Raw genomic sequence first — 14,222 nt, forward strand, 5'->3', positions numbered from 1 at the left:
GTGCAACACAGCCATCTACTGGCCATCCTAGTAAAATAATTTTTTCTATTAACACCATCAGTTTGCATAGTGTGCTTTTTAAACTCAGGAAATAATCTTTCTTGGTGTGAAATCCTGGGCTCACTGAGGTCAATGGGAGTTTTGCCATTGATTTAATTGGCACCAGGATTTCATCCTGGTACTTCCATAGTATATGAATGTATATAATTTTATACTAGTGACTGAGATGTCTCTTGGATATTTCTCAACCACAGACATGAATAAGGTTGCAGTGGAGGAACACTACTAGATCCTCAGCTGATTATGATTATGCTATGTATGATTATGATTATCCTCAGCTGATTATGATTTTTGTTGCTTTTCTCTAGACTTTCTCCAACTTGTCCACATCTTTCCTGAAATGTGGCACCAGAACTGGACACAATACTCCACTTGAGGCCACCATGGTATCAAGTGACTCAGACAGGTCTAGCAGAATGAGTACTGTTTACAAGTGCTGTTGATGGACATTGCCATAGCCTGAAGCCTGATTGACAAGGATCCAGGACACTGGCAGTCAATACATGGCACTGGAGATTTTTTGTTGTTGTTGCTAGCTTCTCCATTAGCTTACATACAAAAGTAAGTGTGTGTGTGTGTGTGTGGGGCGGGGGGGGGGGAAAGGAGGGGAGAGGGGGAGAGTGAGGTCAATAAATGGTCAATTTCAGACCTGATGTAAGCAGGTGCAAATCCACTGACTGCATTAGGCTTGTACCCAATTACACAAGGTGTGAATTTGGCCTGAAATGTTTTATGAAGTGAAGCCAGAGGTTTTTTTATTTAAATTGCATTTATTTTATTTTATTTACACTATAAGTTTTTCTTTTTAAAAATAACTATTTTAAAAAATAAAAACAAATTTAAACAAAATTAAAACTCTGATTTAAATTAAAGAATAGTTAATCCCCATTTAATAAATCATTTCATTGTAAATATGAAACATGTTTTGATAAGAGAAGTTTATGTATCAGAAAAATTTAAGGTTGCTTTGTTAAATAAAAATTAATGTTATATGCTGTTTTGTGTGTTTAATTAAATTCCAGTTGCCATCCTAATGCAGCTTTATACAAATCATAAGCAAAAAGTTTATCTAGTAAATAAGCAATAGATTATTCACCATTTTCTAACATACTAAACATGTACAATTAAATACGAATCTGAAAATATTAAGCTATATAATTGCTTAAATAAATATATATAGTTATAGTGTACCTCCTAGGTAGCAAAAAGATGTACAAAATGTAGGGTAAACGCTCTATTATGTTTTAAACCAACATGTTTTTATAATTATATCAACCAATGAGAATGCACCTTTCTTAGAAAATAACTGACCTACAAATGGAAAAGCTGATAAAAATTGATGATTTAAATCGAGGCTTTCCACCTGGTGATTTAAATCAATCCACCCTGAGTGCAGCCAGCATTCTGAATCAATTAGGACAGAATGTGAGTTACATTAGCTCCTGGTTTAAAGAAACACTTTGAAATAGTTTAGGATCAAAATGTAGGTTTTAAGGATGGTCTTGTGGTAAATACACTGGACTAGGACTTGGGAGCTCTGACTGCAATTATTGTCTTTGCCACAGGGTTCTTTTGTCACCTTGGGCAAATGACTACTCTCTCTCTGCCTCAGTTCCCCATCTGTCAAACAGGGATAACGATCTACATCATCTCTGCTTTACAGTGTTGTTGCCTGGACAAATAGATTTATGTTTCTTATGTGCTCAGATATTACAGTGATATTGGATAAAAATCAAATTTTTAAAGTAAACATTCATTAAGTTTTGTAATATTAAAAACTTAGCTACACTACTGTGCATGCATAAAAATTATAAAGTAAAGCTAACTGAAGAAAAGGGGACTCTGACTAGTTCAGTTTTATTCTTCAAGGTGTGAGAAATGTTTAGCTATGCCCCAAAGAATGGTTCCCTGATCACCTTGTGGCATCAAGTGTGTTCATGTGCAGGCTTTCTAGAGGAGGACTTGGGATCATATCTGTTAAAATATAGACACCACTCCTTCCACTGAAAGTAACACCTCGGAGCCAATCTCCACCCTGATCGTTCTGCTTGCACCTTGCATCCCTTTTCCCAATCATTGTCTGGCTGCAGCTTTTTTAAATTGCAAACTTCTTGAGGCTGTAGTTCTGCCTTTCTATTGCTGTACAGGGCCTAGCACATTTTGGTGGCTCAATAACTAGCATATCCTCCTGCTTTTGTCTCTTTGCCCACAGGCTACCGAGGTGGCCTGCAGCAGGAGCCAGGGGTTGGGTTGTTGTTTTTCACACACGGTCGAAGAGACCGGGTTGGTGACACTTTTCAGTAGAAGGAGATAGGAAGGGCTAATTTGTCACTAGCTCTAGGGGCCTTAGTGCTGCCAGCCCAGGGCCTCTGCCCGGGAGCCAAGGCAGGGCCAGCTCCCCTCGGGCCTGGTGGTGGGGACTAGGAAGCACCGATCCAGCCGCGGGGAGGCGGCGGGAGCCGGATCGGGCCCGGGGCTGAGTCAGCAGCGGCCCAGCCCTTCGCCTCCGCCTCCCGCTCCGGCCTCGCTCGCCCGGAGCCACCATGAGCTGCGCCGCCGCGCTGCTGGGGCTGAGGGGCGCCGCTGCCCCCCGGCTTCTGCGGGCAACAAGCAGCAGCCGCCGCCGCCGCTGCTGGAGCAACCTGGGCGGCGGCTCCTGCGAGCCCCAGGCGGGCGCGGCCGTGCGGGTGGGCTGCGCTGCGGGTTTCTGGGGAGACACGGCGGCCTCAGGTACCGGGGTTGGGGGGACGGGCAGAGGGGTGGGAAGATGCACCAGCTCCCCCCCCGCCCCCCAGCGCGCACTGCACGGCCTCCCGGCTGGGGTAGCCCATGGCGCTGGGGTGGGGTGATAAGCCCAGCAAAACAACCCTCTCGTCACCGGAAGCGGATGGGGCCGGGGCGCGCGAAATGAGAGCCGCTGCCTTGCTCCGCTCGAGCCCAGACACAGGAGTAAAGCTGGGTCAGCGCCGCGGGGGTGGGGGCTGACACAGCCCCACGAGAGGGGGTTTGTAGAGCCCGCCCTCAGTCAGTTCCTGTCCCACGCGAGGCGCCTCCCAGCAAGGGATACCTAAGCTCAGAACATTGTCAGCCCAACTTGATTGGCATGAGCATCTCTAGTGGCATTGGCAAAGCCAGCATGGGGCCTCATCCCCCCACCCCTATGTTGTAGGTATAGTTCTAGATATAGGTACGGTGCTTTGTGTTTGGACTGTTTGTTTTTTAAAAACAGTTTCCCCTTCCTCTCCAATACATAAATAAAACAGTGATCACAGCACAACACTAAGCATCAGCTCCCAAACAACAAAATATTTAGTGTCCAATGTTACAGACTCTGACTCATGTGAGTAATTTGCTCACACGTTGACTTTAACGGAATTGGTTAAGTGAGTAAAATACCTTGCATGTATGTTTGCAGGATTGGGCCCAAAATCTTAAAAGTGATATTTCTATCATTAATATATTGTCTCATGCTTTGCAGTAATGTATGTTTTTCTGATTTTGTTTTTCGAAAATGAAATGGCTTTTATTATAAAATATGACTTTCAACTAAGAGTTACTTAATATCTTTTTGATTAGTTCCTCAGCTTCTTTATGGAGGAAAACTGGATTTTCTGGTTTTTGATTATCTTTCTGAAATTACCATGTCTCTGTTGACAGCTGCAAAAGCCAAATCACCGGTAAGGAAAGAATGATTTTAATTATGAAATAATAATTCAAGCAATTTCACATGAGAAAGGAATCACAATAATTGTATAATTGATGGTTTGATTTAGTTAACTAAGTTTTACAGTTTGCGCTGTTTGAAATGTTCAAATATCATCACAAAGTGATCAATGTTTTAAAAGTGCTTCAAATCTTTGCAGTTGCTGAGTGATGCAGGACAGTTGGCTGGAAAGCATTATCATACAAACATTAAGATTTTAAAATAAATCGGGCCCAATCCAGCCAACACTCGTGGGACTACTTGCATGAATAAGAATCTGCAGGAGTAGGTACTTAGTGTTTACATAGGAGAATGTTAATAGTCTTACAGTGCAAACATTTAGTCTTGATTATTTTAATTTGAGATGACAGATGGCAGATCTGATTTGATTGACTAACCATAAAATCTTACTACTAAGAAATATCAGCAATATAGCTCTATTAGAAAGACACTGTTAATTGCAATACAAACATATTGGAAGATCAGAGTGTTATTTACTCTTGGAGGAATTCTGCGCCACTATGCATGCACAGAATTTATGTCCCCTGCAGATTTCTTTGCTTCCCTGCAGGAAAATGACTTTCTGACAGGGAAGCAAAGGGAAGCCACAAGAGCGGTCATGCGACCTTCCCCAGCAGTATGTTTCGGATGCCCAGGGCAGCCGGCAGAGAGGTAAATCACTGTGGGGCAGGGGGTGGGACTTGGGAAGATCCGGCTGGTGGCTCCTACCCTGCGCCGGGCTTAGCTGCTAGTGCTGGCTAGCCTGGAGAGGAGAGGACTTCCTCTTCCCCTGCACGACTTCTGGGGCCGGGTCAGACCACCACCAGATTTCTCCCCCAGCTACAGGAAGCTCTGCAAACTTCCCCCACCCCCTCCTTTCCTGTACCCCCTGCTCCTCAGCTGCAGGGGTGGGATCCCTATACATGAAGCTGCTCCCCCATCCACCCTACCCCGTGCATCCAGACCCCCTCATACCCAGTCCCTCCTGCTGAGCCTCACCCCCACCTGCACTCAGAACCCTCCTGATGAGCTCCACTCCCCCTGCACGTGTATCAGCCCACAGAGCCACCCGGATCCCCACCCAGCTGCACCTGGATCCCCACCCCACTGAGCCCCACTCCCCCAGCATGTGGACCCCCCCACTGAGCCCCCACACACCCAGACTCCCCCCGCTTAGCCCCAATCACCTTCACCTGGATCCCCCTGCAGAGTCCCATTACCATTGCACCCAGAACCCCCCAACAAGCCCCTGTGCACCCAGATCCCCCACTGAGCCCCCACACCCAAATCAGAACCCTCTCAACCCACACCTGGATCCCCCCACTCTAAGCCCCTCCACACTTGGATCCTGCTTTGCTGAGCCTGCCTGCCCACGCATGGTTCACCTGGCGTGGAGGGGCAGGGCCCTGGGGTGTTTCTGGGACAGGCCCGGTCCTTGCACTGTATCAGGGTTGGGTACAGCCTCATCGCTGAGTCCGTGTCCCGGGGGGGAGCTGCACAGTGATCTCCCACCTCTGTGCAGCCAGTTGCCTGTGCTCCCCAATGCCATGCTGGAGCCTCCACATTTATTTGACAAATAAAATTTGCAGAATTTTGCAGAATTTTAAAATACTGTGCGCATAATTTTTCTTTTTTTGGCGCAGAATGCCCTCAGGAGTAGTCATTGTAGTTTCCATTATTCATTCTTATTCTGTAAATTATAGTCATGTCTGAATATAAGATGGCCTTTAATATAAACATAGTAATAGTACAATAGCTTCATAAGTTTAATAAACATATTATAACAAAATTTGAGATTCAAATATTTGATCTTGGCTGCTCCAGAGATCACTGCATTTCAGTGGAGGAGGAAATTATCCCTCACCATTCATATATCAATTTCAGGGTGGAATCTTGAGTGGTACTAAACATCATTAGCCTTTATTATTTCAGCAGTTGGTCAGTCCCTCATAAGGTCAGGCCTATTGAATTCCAAAGGAGTTTTGCCATTATCTTCAGTGGGAGCAGGGTTGAGTCCTTAGGCCCTGATCCTGCAAAGATATAGGCATATGAGTAATTTTAGTCACCTGAGTAGTCCCATTAGATTGTGGATGAATTCAATGTAATGTTAAAAACAATGGGCCAAATATCTGCTAATGAAACCGGCAGAACTTCATTGCCTTCAAAGGAGTTCCGTCAGTTTACGCCAGCAGAGGGTTAGGCACACGTGGCTTGAAATTTGAATGCATTGTCTCAATTCATATGGCTTCAATAAAACTTCTCCTTGAATGGGATAGTTGTGAAGTGTTTTTTTGGATGTTGTCAATATTTTGTATTTTACTTTATAAATGGAATTGATTGGAGCATTTGTTCCCTATATGATTCCAAAAGCTAATTAAAAATAGTGGTATTTGAAATATATAATTAGACTCCTGTGAAAATAATCTGATGTCCATTTGTGTTGTATTTATGTTAACCTATACACCTCTACCCCAATATAACACTGTCCTTGGGAGCCAAAAAATCTTACCGTGTTATAGGTGAAACCGCGTTATATCGAACTTGCTTTGATCCACCGGAGTGCGCAGTCCTGCCCCCCCGGAGCGCTGCTTTATCGCATTATATCCAAATTCGTGTTATATCGGGTCGCGTTATATCGGAGTACAGGTGTATATTCTTAAGGATTTTTTTATTTTAGAGAAATGTTTTCCAGGTTTGCTTTAGAAAAATAAATCCACCATTTGTAATTATAGAATTAAGAAAACGAGTGTAGGCCGTTTTTCAATCTTTTCTGCAATTTAAGAGCCAATAAAGAGAAGGAGTTGATTTACCCATGACGAAGATTTGGCAAGTACATTATATAACTTTTTATTATTTCAGGATTTGGGTTACACTCCTGATTTTGTGTTGACTGCAATGGGTCCCTATATTAAGGACATTCACAGGAAAGGTATGTTATAGAATAATATGGGTTGGATAACTTTAATAATTTATAGCTTGATCTTTGAAGTGCTCATCACTCTTAACTACTATTGTCTTCAGTATTAGTTGGGGGTGCTCAGGACCTCACAAGATCAGACCCTTAGTGTTCATATCTTCATTGTGTACTTTGTTACTTCAAAGCTGAATATAGGAAGTCTGACTGTTTTTTCTATGGTTTGAATGAAAACATGCAACAAAGGGAATTCTCATTTTCCCTTACCTAATACACTATATATTACTTACTGTATAAATTGAGCTATGCGTTTATTTTAAAAGGGAAATTGCATTTTTCTTGTCTCCTTTGAGATGTACTTTTATCCAGTTTCATCTTAACTGTTTAATGAGTGAGGTGGGAAATGGTTTTCCCATCCCAGAGAATTTTCAGAATTTGAAAAAAAAAAAAAAAATCCAAACCATTCCCCATCCTGAATTGGGGCAAGTATCTTGAAAACTTTAGTGAACAGAAAATTCGGAAAAAAAAATTGACTGGGTCAAATGAAATGTTTCACTTTGATAATTCTGAAACATTTTGTTTTGATTTCAACTTTTTTATTTTTCTACTTTTTTTTTTACTATAAATTACATTTCAAAATGAAAAGTCATTTCAAACTGAAAAACAACTCTTTCATTTAGAAAGTGTCAAAACAGGATGTTTAGACAATTTTAAACTTTTTTTCAAAATTTTGTCTAAAATCAAAAATCTATCAAAACAAACCCTTTCCTGTGAACAGTTTCGGTTCTGATAGATCAGCATTTTCCAATGAAAAAACATGTCATTAAAAATTCCCGACCATCTCTATCTGTTTATATTAATAGAGAGACAAAGTGGGTGAAGTAATAACTTTTACTGGACCAACTTCTGTTGGTGGAAGAGACATACTGATTTATACTAATAGAAGGTTTATACTAATAGTATGCAGCCATACCAGTTTTCTTCACAACTCCTTAGAAGTCAGATTTGTGTGTAAAAGGTAGTACTAATCTCCCTAAGATCCTCTCACAATTCCAGATTATGCCTGCAATGTTAGAATAGCTGTATGTTTCTGCCCAAGAGTCTTCAGTGAAGTAGTGAACAGTATAGACGTTTAAATTATGATTAGGTTTCAGAGTTGCACCAGTCACAACTCTGTTTATCTGTAGACTTGATAAGAAAGCACAACATTTGGTTTATTGTTCTGATTGATCAAGTGTTTGACAACATGCAACAGTGCATCCTGGGGCTCAGGGTGTTAAGCCTTTTTTGTAGTATAACTGGTGGTTTTAACACTGAACTTTTTGTTCTGTTAAGGTGTTCGTGTCATTAGTAATGCTGGTGGAATGAATCCACTTGCGTGTGCTGCTCGTCTTCAAGAGGTGGCAAAGAAAGCTGATGTTGATTTGAAAATAGCAGTTGTTGCTGGAGATGATCTGATGGGCGAGGTATTTTATTGATGTTTTATGGCTCAGTAAAAGTGTGGGAAGTTTGATTAATTCTTTCATACAGCACAGAGATGACATTTAAAATATGTGGTGTCATTGGGAGCTTCACTTTTGTTTAATTAATTATTATACATTGCATCATTATTTGAGAAAATAGCCTCTATCCTTGGTCTGTTTTATATATGGCATGCACAAAGTTAAATGTATATTACTCAAATCAAATTTAACTTAAACGAGCTAGATTGATTGCAGACACAGCTGATTCCATAATCACTACTAGGGATCATGTTTTCTATTTGTTAAACTCAGAAGGCATGAGTTATCTGATCTGAGAGATTGCAAGAGTCTAAAGTGGTTCTGGTGTTTCAGTTCTTAGTGGTATATTCACAAAACTGACCTGTTTAGTATAGATAAATAGTAACTTGCGTGTGCCTAGAAGCTAATGAATTCTGCTTTTTGAGCTGACATTGTAAGACTAGTTTTGGATTCTAATGTACTAATAGCAGCCCTCTGTTATTCTGCCTTGTCTTTTTGTCTGTGGCTCAACAAATTTCTAATCATGCTAGTATTTCTAGTGGATCATGTTACAAAAGTAGATATTTATTTGTGGGGGCAAGATGAAAATGTTTAGTAATCAGACAGGACATTTGAATTTCTAGTATGTTTAACATTGAGAAAAATGTCCAGTTTTCCCCAGCTGTTCATGAATGATGCTACATAAATTATGTGTGTTAGAAAAATAACTCATTTTAAAGGGAATGATTTGTGTGCTTCAGATCCATTTAAAATAAAAGTTAATAATAAAGTCCAAGGGTGAAACCTGGCCCTACGAAAATCAGTGGGAGTTCTGCCATTGACTTCAGGGGGGCCAGAATTTCACCCCAAATCTGCTCCAACTCCCCTTGTGCCGAGTCTGAGTAGTCACTTTGCTTTTGGCTGTGGAGAGATTGTAGAATTGCTCAATTACTTTTGCCTTGAGGATACCTTTAATGGCAGATACCCTGGCCTGCTTCAAACACTGTAGTACCTAGACTTGGCAGTCTGCAGAAGGTGTAACCCCACATGCATCAGGTCTGCAAGTCCTTGTTCACTTTGCACAGAAGCTCAGCCACTGTATATAAGGCTCTCTGAGTGCAGAGAAGGCAGGATTTAGCCCTAAGCTATTTTTAATTTCTAGTTGCCGTATAGACTAAATAATAGTGACTCTTTGATCTCTTAAATTGAACATTCCATAGTTTGCACAGACTCAAAGCTTCATGTCTGTTGACTGCTTCCAATACAGTAGAACCTCAGAGTTACGAACACCATAGTTACGAACTGACCGGTTAACCACACACCTCATTTGGAACTGGAAATACACAATCAGGAAGCAGCCGAGAGAGAGAGAAAAAAATAAAATAAAAGCAAATACAGGACAGTACTGTGTTAAATGTAAACTACTAAAAAATAAAGGGAAAGCAGCATTTTTTTTCTGCATAGTAAAGTTTCAAAACTGTATTAAGTCAATGTTCAGTTGTAAAGTTCGGAAAGAACAACCATAACGTTTTGTTCAGAGTTATAAACATTTCAGAGTTACGAACAGCCTTCATTCCCAAGGTGTTCGTAACTCGGAGGTTCTACTCTAGCTTATAAAGTACTAGCTGGTTTCTTTAGTAGGTAACTTATTGTAATTAAGTCTAAGGTAGTTTATGGTTGGTAGGTTTGCCGTTTGGGTGCCTTAAGACTTTTGAAATCTAGGTAATATTGTGCTAAGAGTCTGCATTTTTCCTCTATATGCAGACCGCCTATGCAAAAACCAAGAGAATTAGAATGGAAAATGCTGTGTTTCATATAGTATCTTTTGCAGATGTGATTATTTTCCCTTTAACTCAGGCAGTCTAGCAGAAAATTGTTAGATATTTCAGTGCACTGTATGTTACACTTGATGGGAAAACTGGTATAACTTAAGATAGAGATGGCCACAGTGTTGTTCAAATGTACTTCAAGTGTCACAGATTGGCCTGCACCCTCTCAAATTATTAATACAGGGGCATGGCCAACAGACACTACAGTTCCAGCGGTGGCTCCAGGCACCAGCGCAGCAAGCGCGTGCCTGGGGCGGCAAGCCGCGGGGGCAGCCTGCTGGTCCCTGTGAGGGCGGCAGTCAAGTTGCCTTTGGCGGCGCGCCTGCGGTAGGTCCGCCGGTCCCACGGTTTCGGCGGCAATTCAGGGACGCCGACGGCGCGGCACCGGCATGCCGCCAAATCTCCGTGACCAGCGGACCGCTCGCAGGCGCGCTGCCGAAAGCCACCTGACAGCCGTGCTTGGGGCGGCAAAAAACATGGAGCCGCCCCTGTACAGTTCCCAGCATGCCATTAAATGTGAAGAAAGCTGGAATCTGCTCCATTGTTTACAAATTAGGTGCAACCCTTTGACTTCTGGGGTGAAATCCTGACCCTACTGAAGTCAGTGGGGATTTTGTCATTGATTCTAATGGAGCCAGGAATTCACCTTTGGTATGTTGCTGTTCTGATCATCCCATGACCACAGTTTAGACATTCCTGATCTGCAGTCAGCATTTAGATTCTCTAATTTGTTAGTCCAGTTATCAAATGAGTGACACATAGTTATGTAGATGATAATTAGAGCCCTGTGCGGATTCAAAATTTGTATCTGCATCCGATCCACGATTCACGAACATGGGCCTCAGATGTAAAGCAGATATCTGTAGATTTGCAGGGCTCTAATGATATGTATTGTTGACACCAAACATTTTAAATTGAGCAATGCAGTGTGATAAAAAATTAGTGTGTGTAAAGTTCCAATCTTACACTTAATAAAAATAAATGTAGCAGAAGTGAAGATTTTTGTCAAATGCTAAGTTGCTAATCAATTAGAGTAGTCTCTGTCTTTATTAGCTTTGGTAATGAGAAATAGGGATGTACTGAAGAGAAAAGGTCAAAGATCAAGCCACTAAAATCCAGTTTATTAACTGGGTCAATACAGAAGGCCTGCCGGCACCTGTAATGTTGACAGCTGTCTAGGATTAGAAGTTAGGTTCTCAGAAAGGTTGTTTAGATAGGTAATCCAGATCCAAATATTGCATGTGTTCCCAGAGTTCTTCCACAATTAATGAACTGTCAGCTATCCAATGTAAGACTGAATTGATATTGTGCTACTGAAACCAGTGAGGTGAGGCCTGAGCCTTAACACTAGCTTCATTTTCTGACCTTGCAACTACTGTGATTACAGCAGATATTTCTGTGGAAAGGGTTTGATTATGTTCAATTTTAAATGTGTTAAGGACATCTGAAGAAATTGTAACTTACAATGAGTTGATAAATTGTGTAGGTTTACTGTCTTTGAAGTTGAAGACTTTGTTTCCTCCGACTTCACGAAAGCGCTGATGAAAAAAGATTAACTTGGCCTCTTATTGGACAGTGTTTGTTAAAGTGATTTACTTTTTGTTAGGTATTTTAACAGTACCATTTTGCCTAGAGTTACGAAAAGATGGATATTCGCTGTTGTCTGATATTTAATACTGTAAAATATTCATAGACCTGGATATTTTAACAGAAAGACAACCTAAAAGGAGATGGTATCACAGATATGGAGAGTGGAAAACCATTTCCAGAGAATATTCACAGCATGAATGCATATCTTGGGTGAGATATTTTAAAAAGTTGTATGTTTTGTATGTTGTTTTAAAAATGTTGATGTCATACACATTCTGTTGATTGCATCAAGATAGTTTGTTTTGGTTTGCAAGTAAAATAATAATAATGTAGTGAATTAATGTTGTTGGGCAGCCTGCAAAGCCAGATTTATTTGCTTTCTGTCTCATAAATATTTAGCACTGAGATTTTCCTGTTGTAGTTCTTTGGCATCACTCACCATTCATCCTCAGCTTTTATTTCATGCCAAAAATTTTTAGTTCAGTTTAATTTTAAACAATGCCAACAATCCCTTGAAATCCACGTACAGAGGCTCCTCTCCTTGCATGGAACAGGGTGGTGGGACAGGGGGCAGCTGCTCTGGAGCCATCATCCCTAAACAAAAGTATTGGAATCTGTGAAAAAAGTAATGTAATCTTAGGCTGCATTAGCTTTTCTGTGGCACCTCTCCCTGCTGTGAAACTCCTGATGGAGCTGGGCTGTCCCGAAGTCTCTGGGTAGGTGACCCTGCCCTCCAGAACCTTTATGGATCTGGGGATTCTGGGAACCAAACTTCCTGTCTGTCCCATGGGGAACATAACTGTTCTTTCCTCCTGGGGGAAAGGTTCAGAGAAAACTTCAGAAGAGTAACTTTCAAGAGTTTTCTTCCATTTGTCTCACTTCTGCAGGCTTTTTTGTGGAAAGGGGTGAGTTGGCCCATCATTCCTATTCTATATCACTATTTGACTGTTCAGAATTTTTTAATAGCTGTCCAGTTATAAGTATACACACATGCCTGGTTTACTTGAAGACAATGAATGTGTTGGCATATGATTCTAAAAGACTAAATGTCTTTAGTTCACTTTTCTTTTTCAAAATACTACTCTTATAACTCTTCTCTCTTTGATTTTTGGCAGTCTAAAGTCTTTTGTTTGCAGAGAGCATAAGATATGTTTTAGCTCAACCATAAGTTATGGGCTTGATGCAGGGATCATTGGGAGAAATCATGTGGCCTGTTTTATGCAGGAAGTCAGATTAGATCAGGGGTGGGCAAAATACGGCCCGCGGGCCGGATCCGGTCCATCTAACATTTCTGTCCAGCCCGCCTTGACTAACATTTCTGTCCGGCCTCCTGTGCCCCCTCGCGATCTCCGAGTCCGGGCCGCTAAAAGTCCTGTGGTGCAGCAGGGCGCTCAGGCAGGCTGCCTTCCTGCCTGCCATGGCCCCACGCCGCTCCCAGAAGTGGCCGGCTGCTGCTGGCACGTCTCTGCATGCCCCCTGGCGGGGGGGGGGGAAGAGAAGGCAGTTCTGCGCGCTGCCCCTGCTCCCAGCACTGTCCTCACAGCTCCCGTTGGCTGGAAACTGGCCAATGGGAGCTGCGGGGGCAGTGCTTGCAAGCGCGGGCAGCACACGGAGACCTGCTGCCCCTCCCCCACAAGGGGCAGGCAGAGACGTGCTAGCAGCAGCCACCAGCAGCCGCTTCTGGGAGTAGTGTGGGGCTATGGCAGGCAGGCAGGCAGCCTGCCTGAGCCCTGCTGCACCACCGGCCGGGAGCCGCCTCTGGTAAGTGCCTCCCAGCCAGAGCCTGCACCTTGCACCCCCTCCTGTACCCCGATCCCCTGCCCCAGCCCAGAGTTCCCTCCTGCACCTAAACTCCCTCCCAGACCCCACATCCCCTCCATTAATATAGTAGACATGTGTGGCCCATGGCAACTTACCAAAATTTGTGGAGTGCCCCCCTCTGCGAAAATTATTGCCAACCCTGGACTAGATGATCATAATGGTCATTTCTGGCCTGAAAATATATGATTCTATGTAGCATAACCAGATAAGAATACAAATATATTGTAAGCTTTTTGTTGTAAGTTTACTGCTGATGAAAGCTGCCAGAGTTCTAGCCCTTACTATATATAGTGATCTCCTAACATACCAGGTACAACATAAGCAGTTCAGTATTCCCCACATAGCCCCACTATTTTGCTTTCACCCTGTTCCGTAGGGACAGCTTCTGTGGATAAGAATAGTATCCATCTCACTTAGCCTCTTTGCTGTGACTTCCCAAAGGGCTGCCCAGTCTAATGGTAATTTTTAAAAATAGCCACCTGCCCACAGTGAAGTGCACAGGAAGTCCTCCCGTTTCTTTCACATAGGCCACCAAAAGTCATTACGTGTTTTTTAAAAAAAACAAACTCCCAAACAAAAATAGCTAATTGTTAAACTTTTCAAACATTTTCTTACTGCAAAAATCCACATTCCTGCTGTGTGAAAGTGGAGTTTTCTTTTGGTCCCGTTAAATAAATGGTTTCCACAGACTTGTATGCAGACTACATGACTGCACATCTTACCGTCTAGGAAAATATTCAAGTATTCAAGGAAAGATAGTAAGTAAGTATTTAATGCAGCATACATATTTTTTCTAGATGGAACAAAAATGTTGAAAGAGAGCT

At 42.3% G+C, this 14,222-nt stretch overlaps 1 protein-coding gene across 1 annotated transcript in view; it reads left to right on the top strand.

The window, feature by feature from the left end:
• The first annotated feature begins 2,581 nt into the window (after positions 1 to 2,581).
• Positions 2,582 to 14,222, top strand: part of LOC112105438 — a 110,203-nt gene continuing 98,562 nt past the window's right edge. The window contains exons 1-5 of the mRNA XM_024198235.3: positions 2,582 to 2,790; positions 3,637 to 3,737; positions 6,623 to 6,692; positions 8,013 to 8,143; positions 11,699 to 11,787. Of these exons, the coding sequence (XP_024054003.1) occupies positions 2,604 to 2,790; positions 3,637 to 3,737; positions 6,623 to 6,692; positions 8,013 to 8,143; positions 11,699 to 11,787 (578 nt within the window). The 5' untranslated portion in view covers positions 2,582 to 2,603. The remainder of the gene's footprint in view (positions 2,791 to 3,636; positions 3,738 to 6,622; positions 6,693 to 8,012; positions 8,144 to 11,698; positions 11,788 to 14,222) is intronic.

Source organism: Terrapene carolina, unplaced genomic scaffold (assembly GCF_002925995.2).
Source record: "Terrapene carolina triunguis isolate 2854851 unplaced genomic scaffold, T_m_triunguis-2.0 Scaffold66, whole genome shotgun sequence".
Taxonomy (NCBI): Eukaryota; Metazoa; Chordata; order Testudines; family Emydidae; genus Terrapene; species Terrapene triunguis.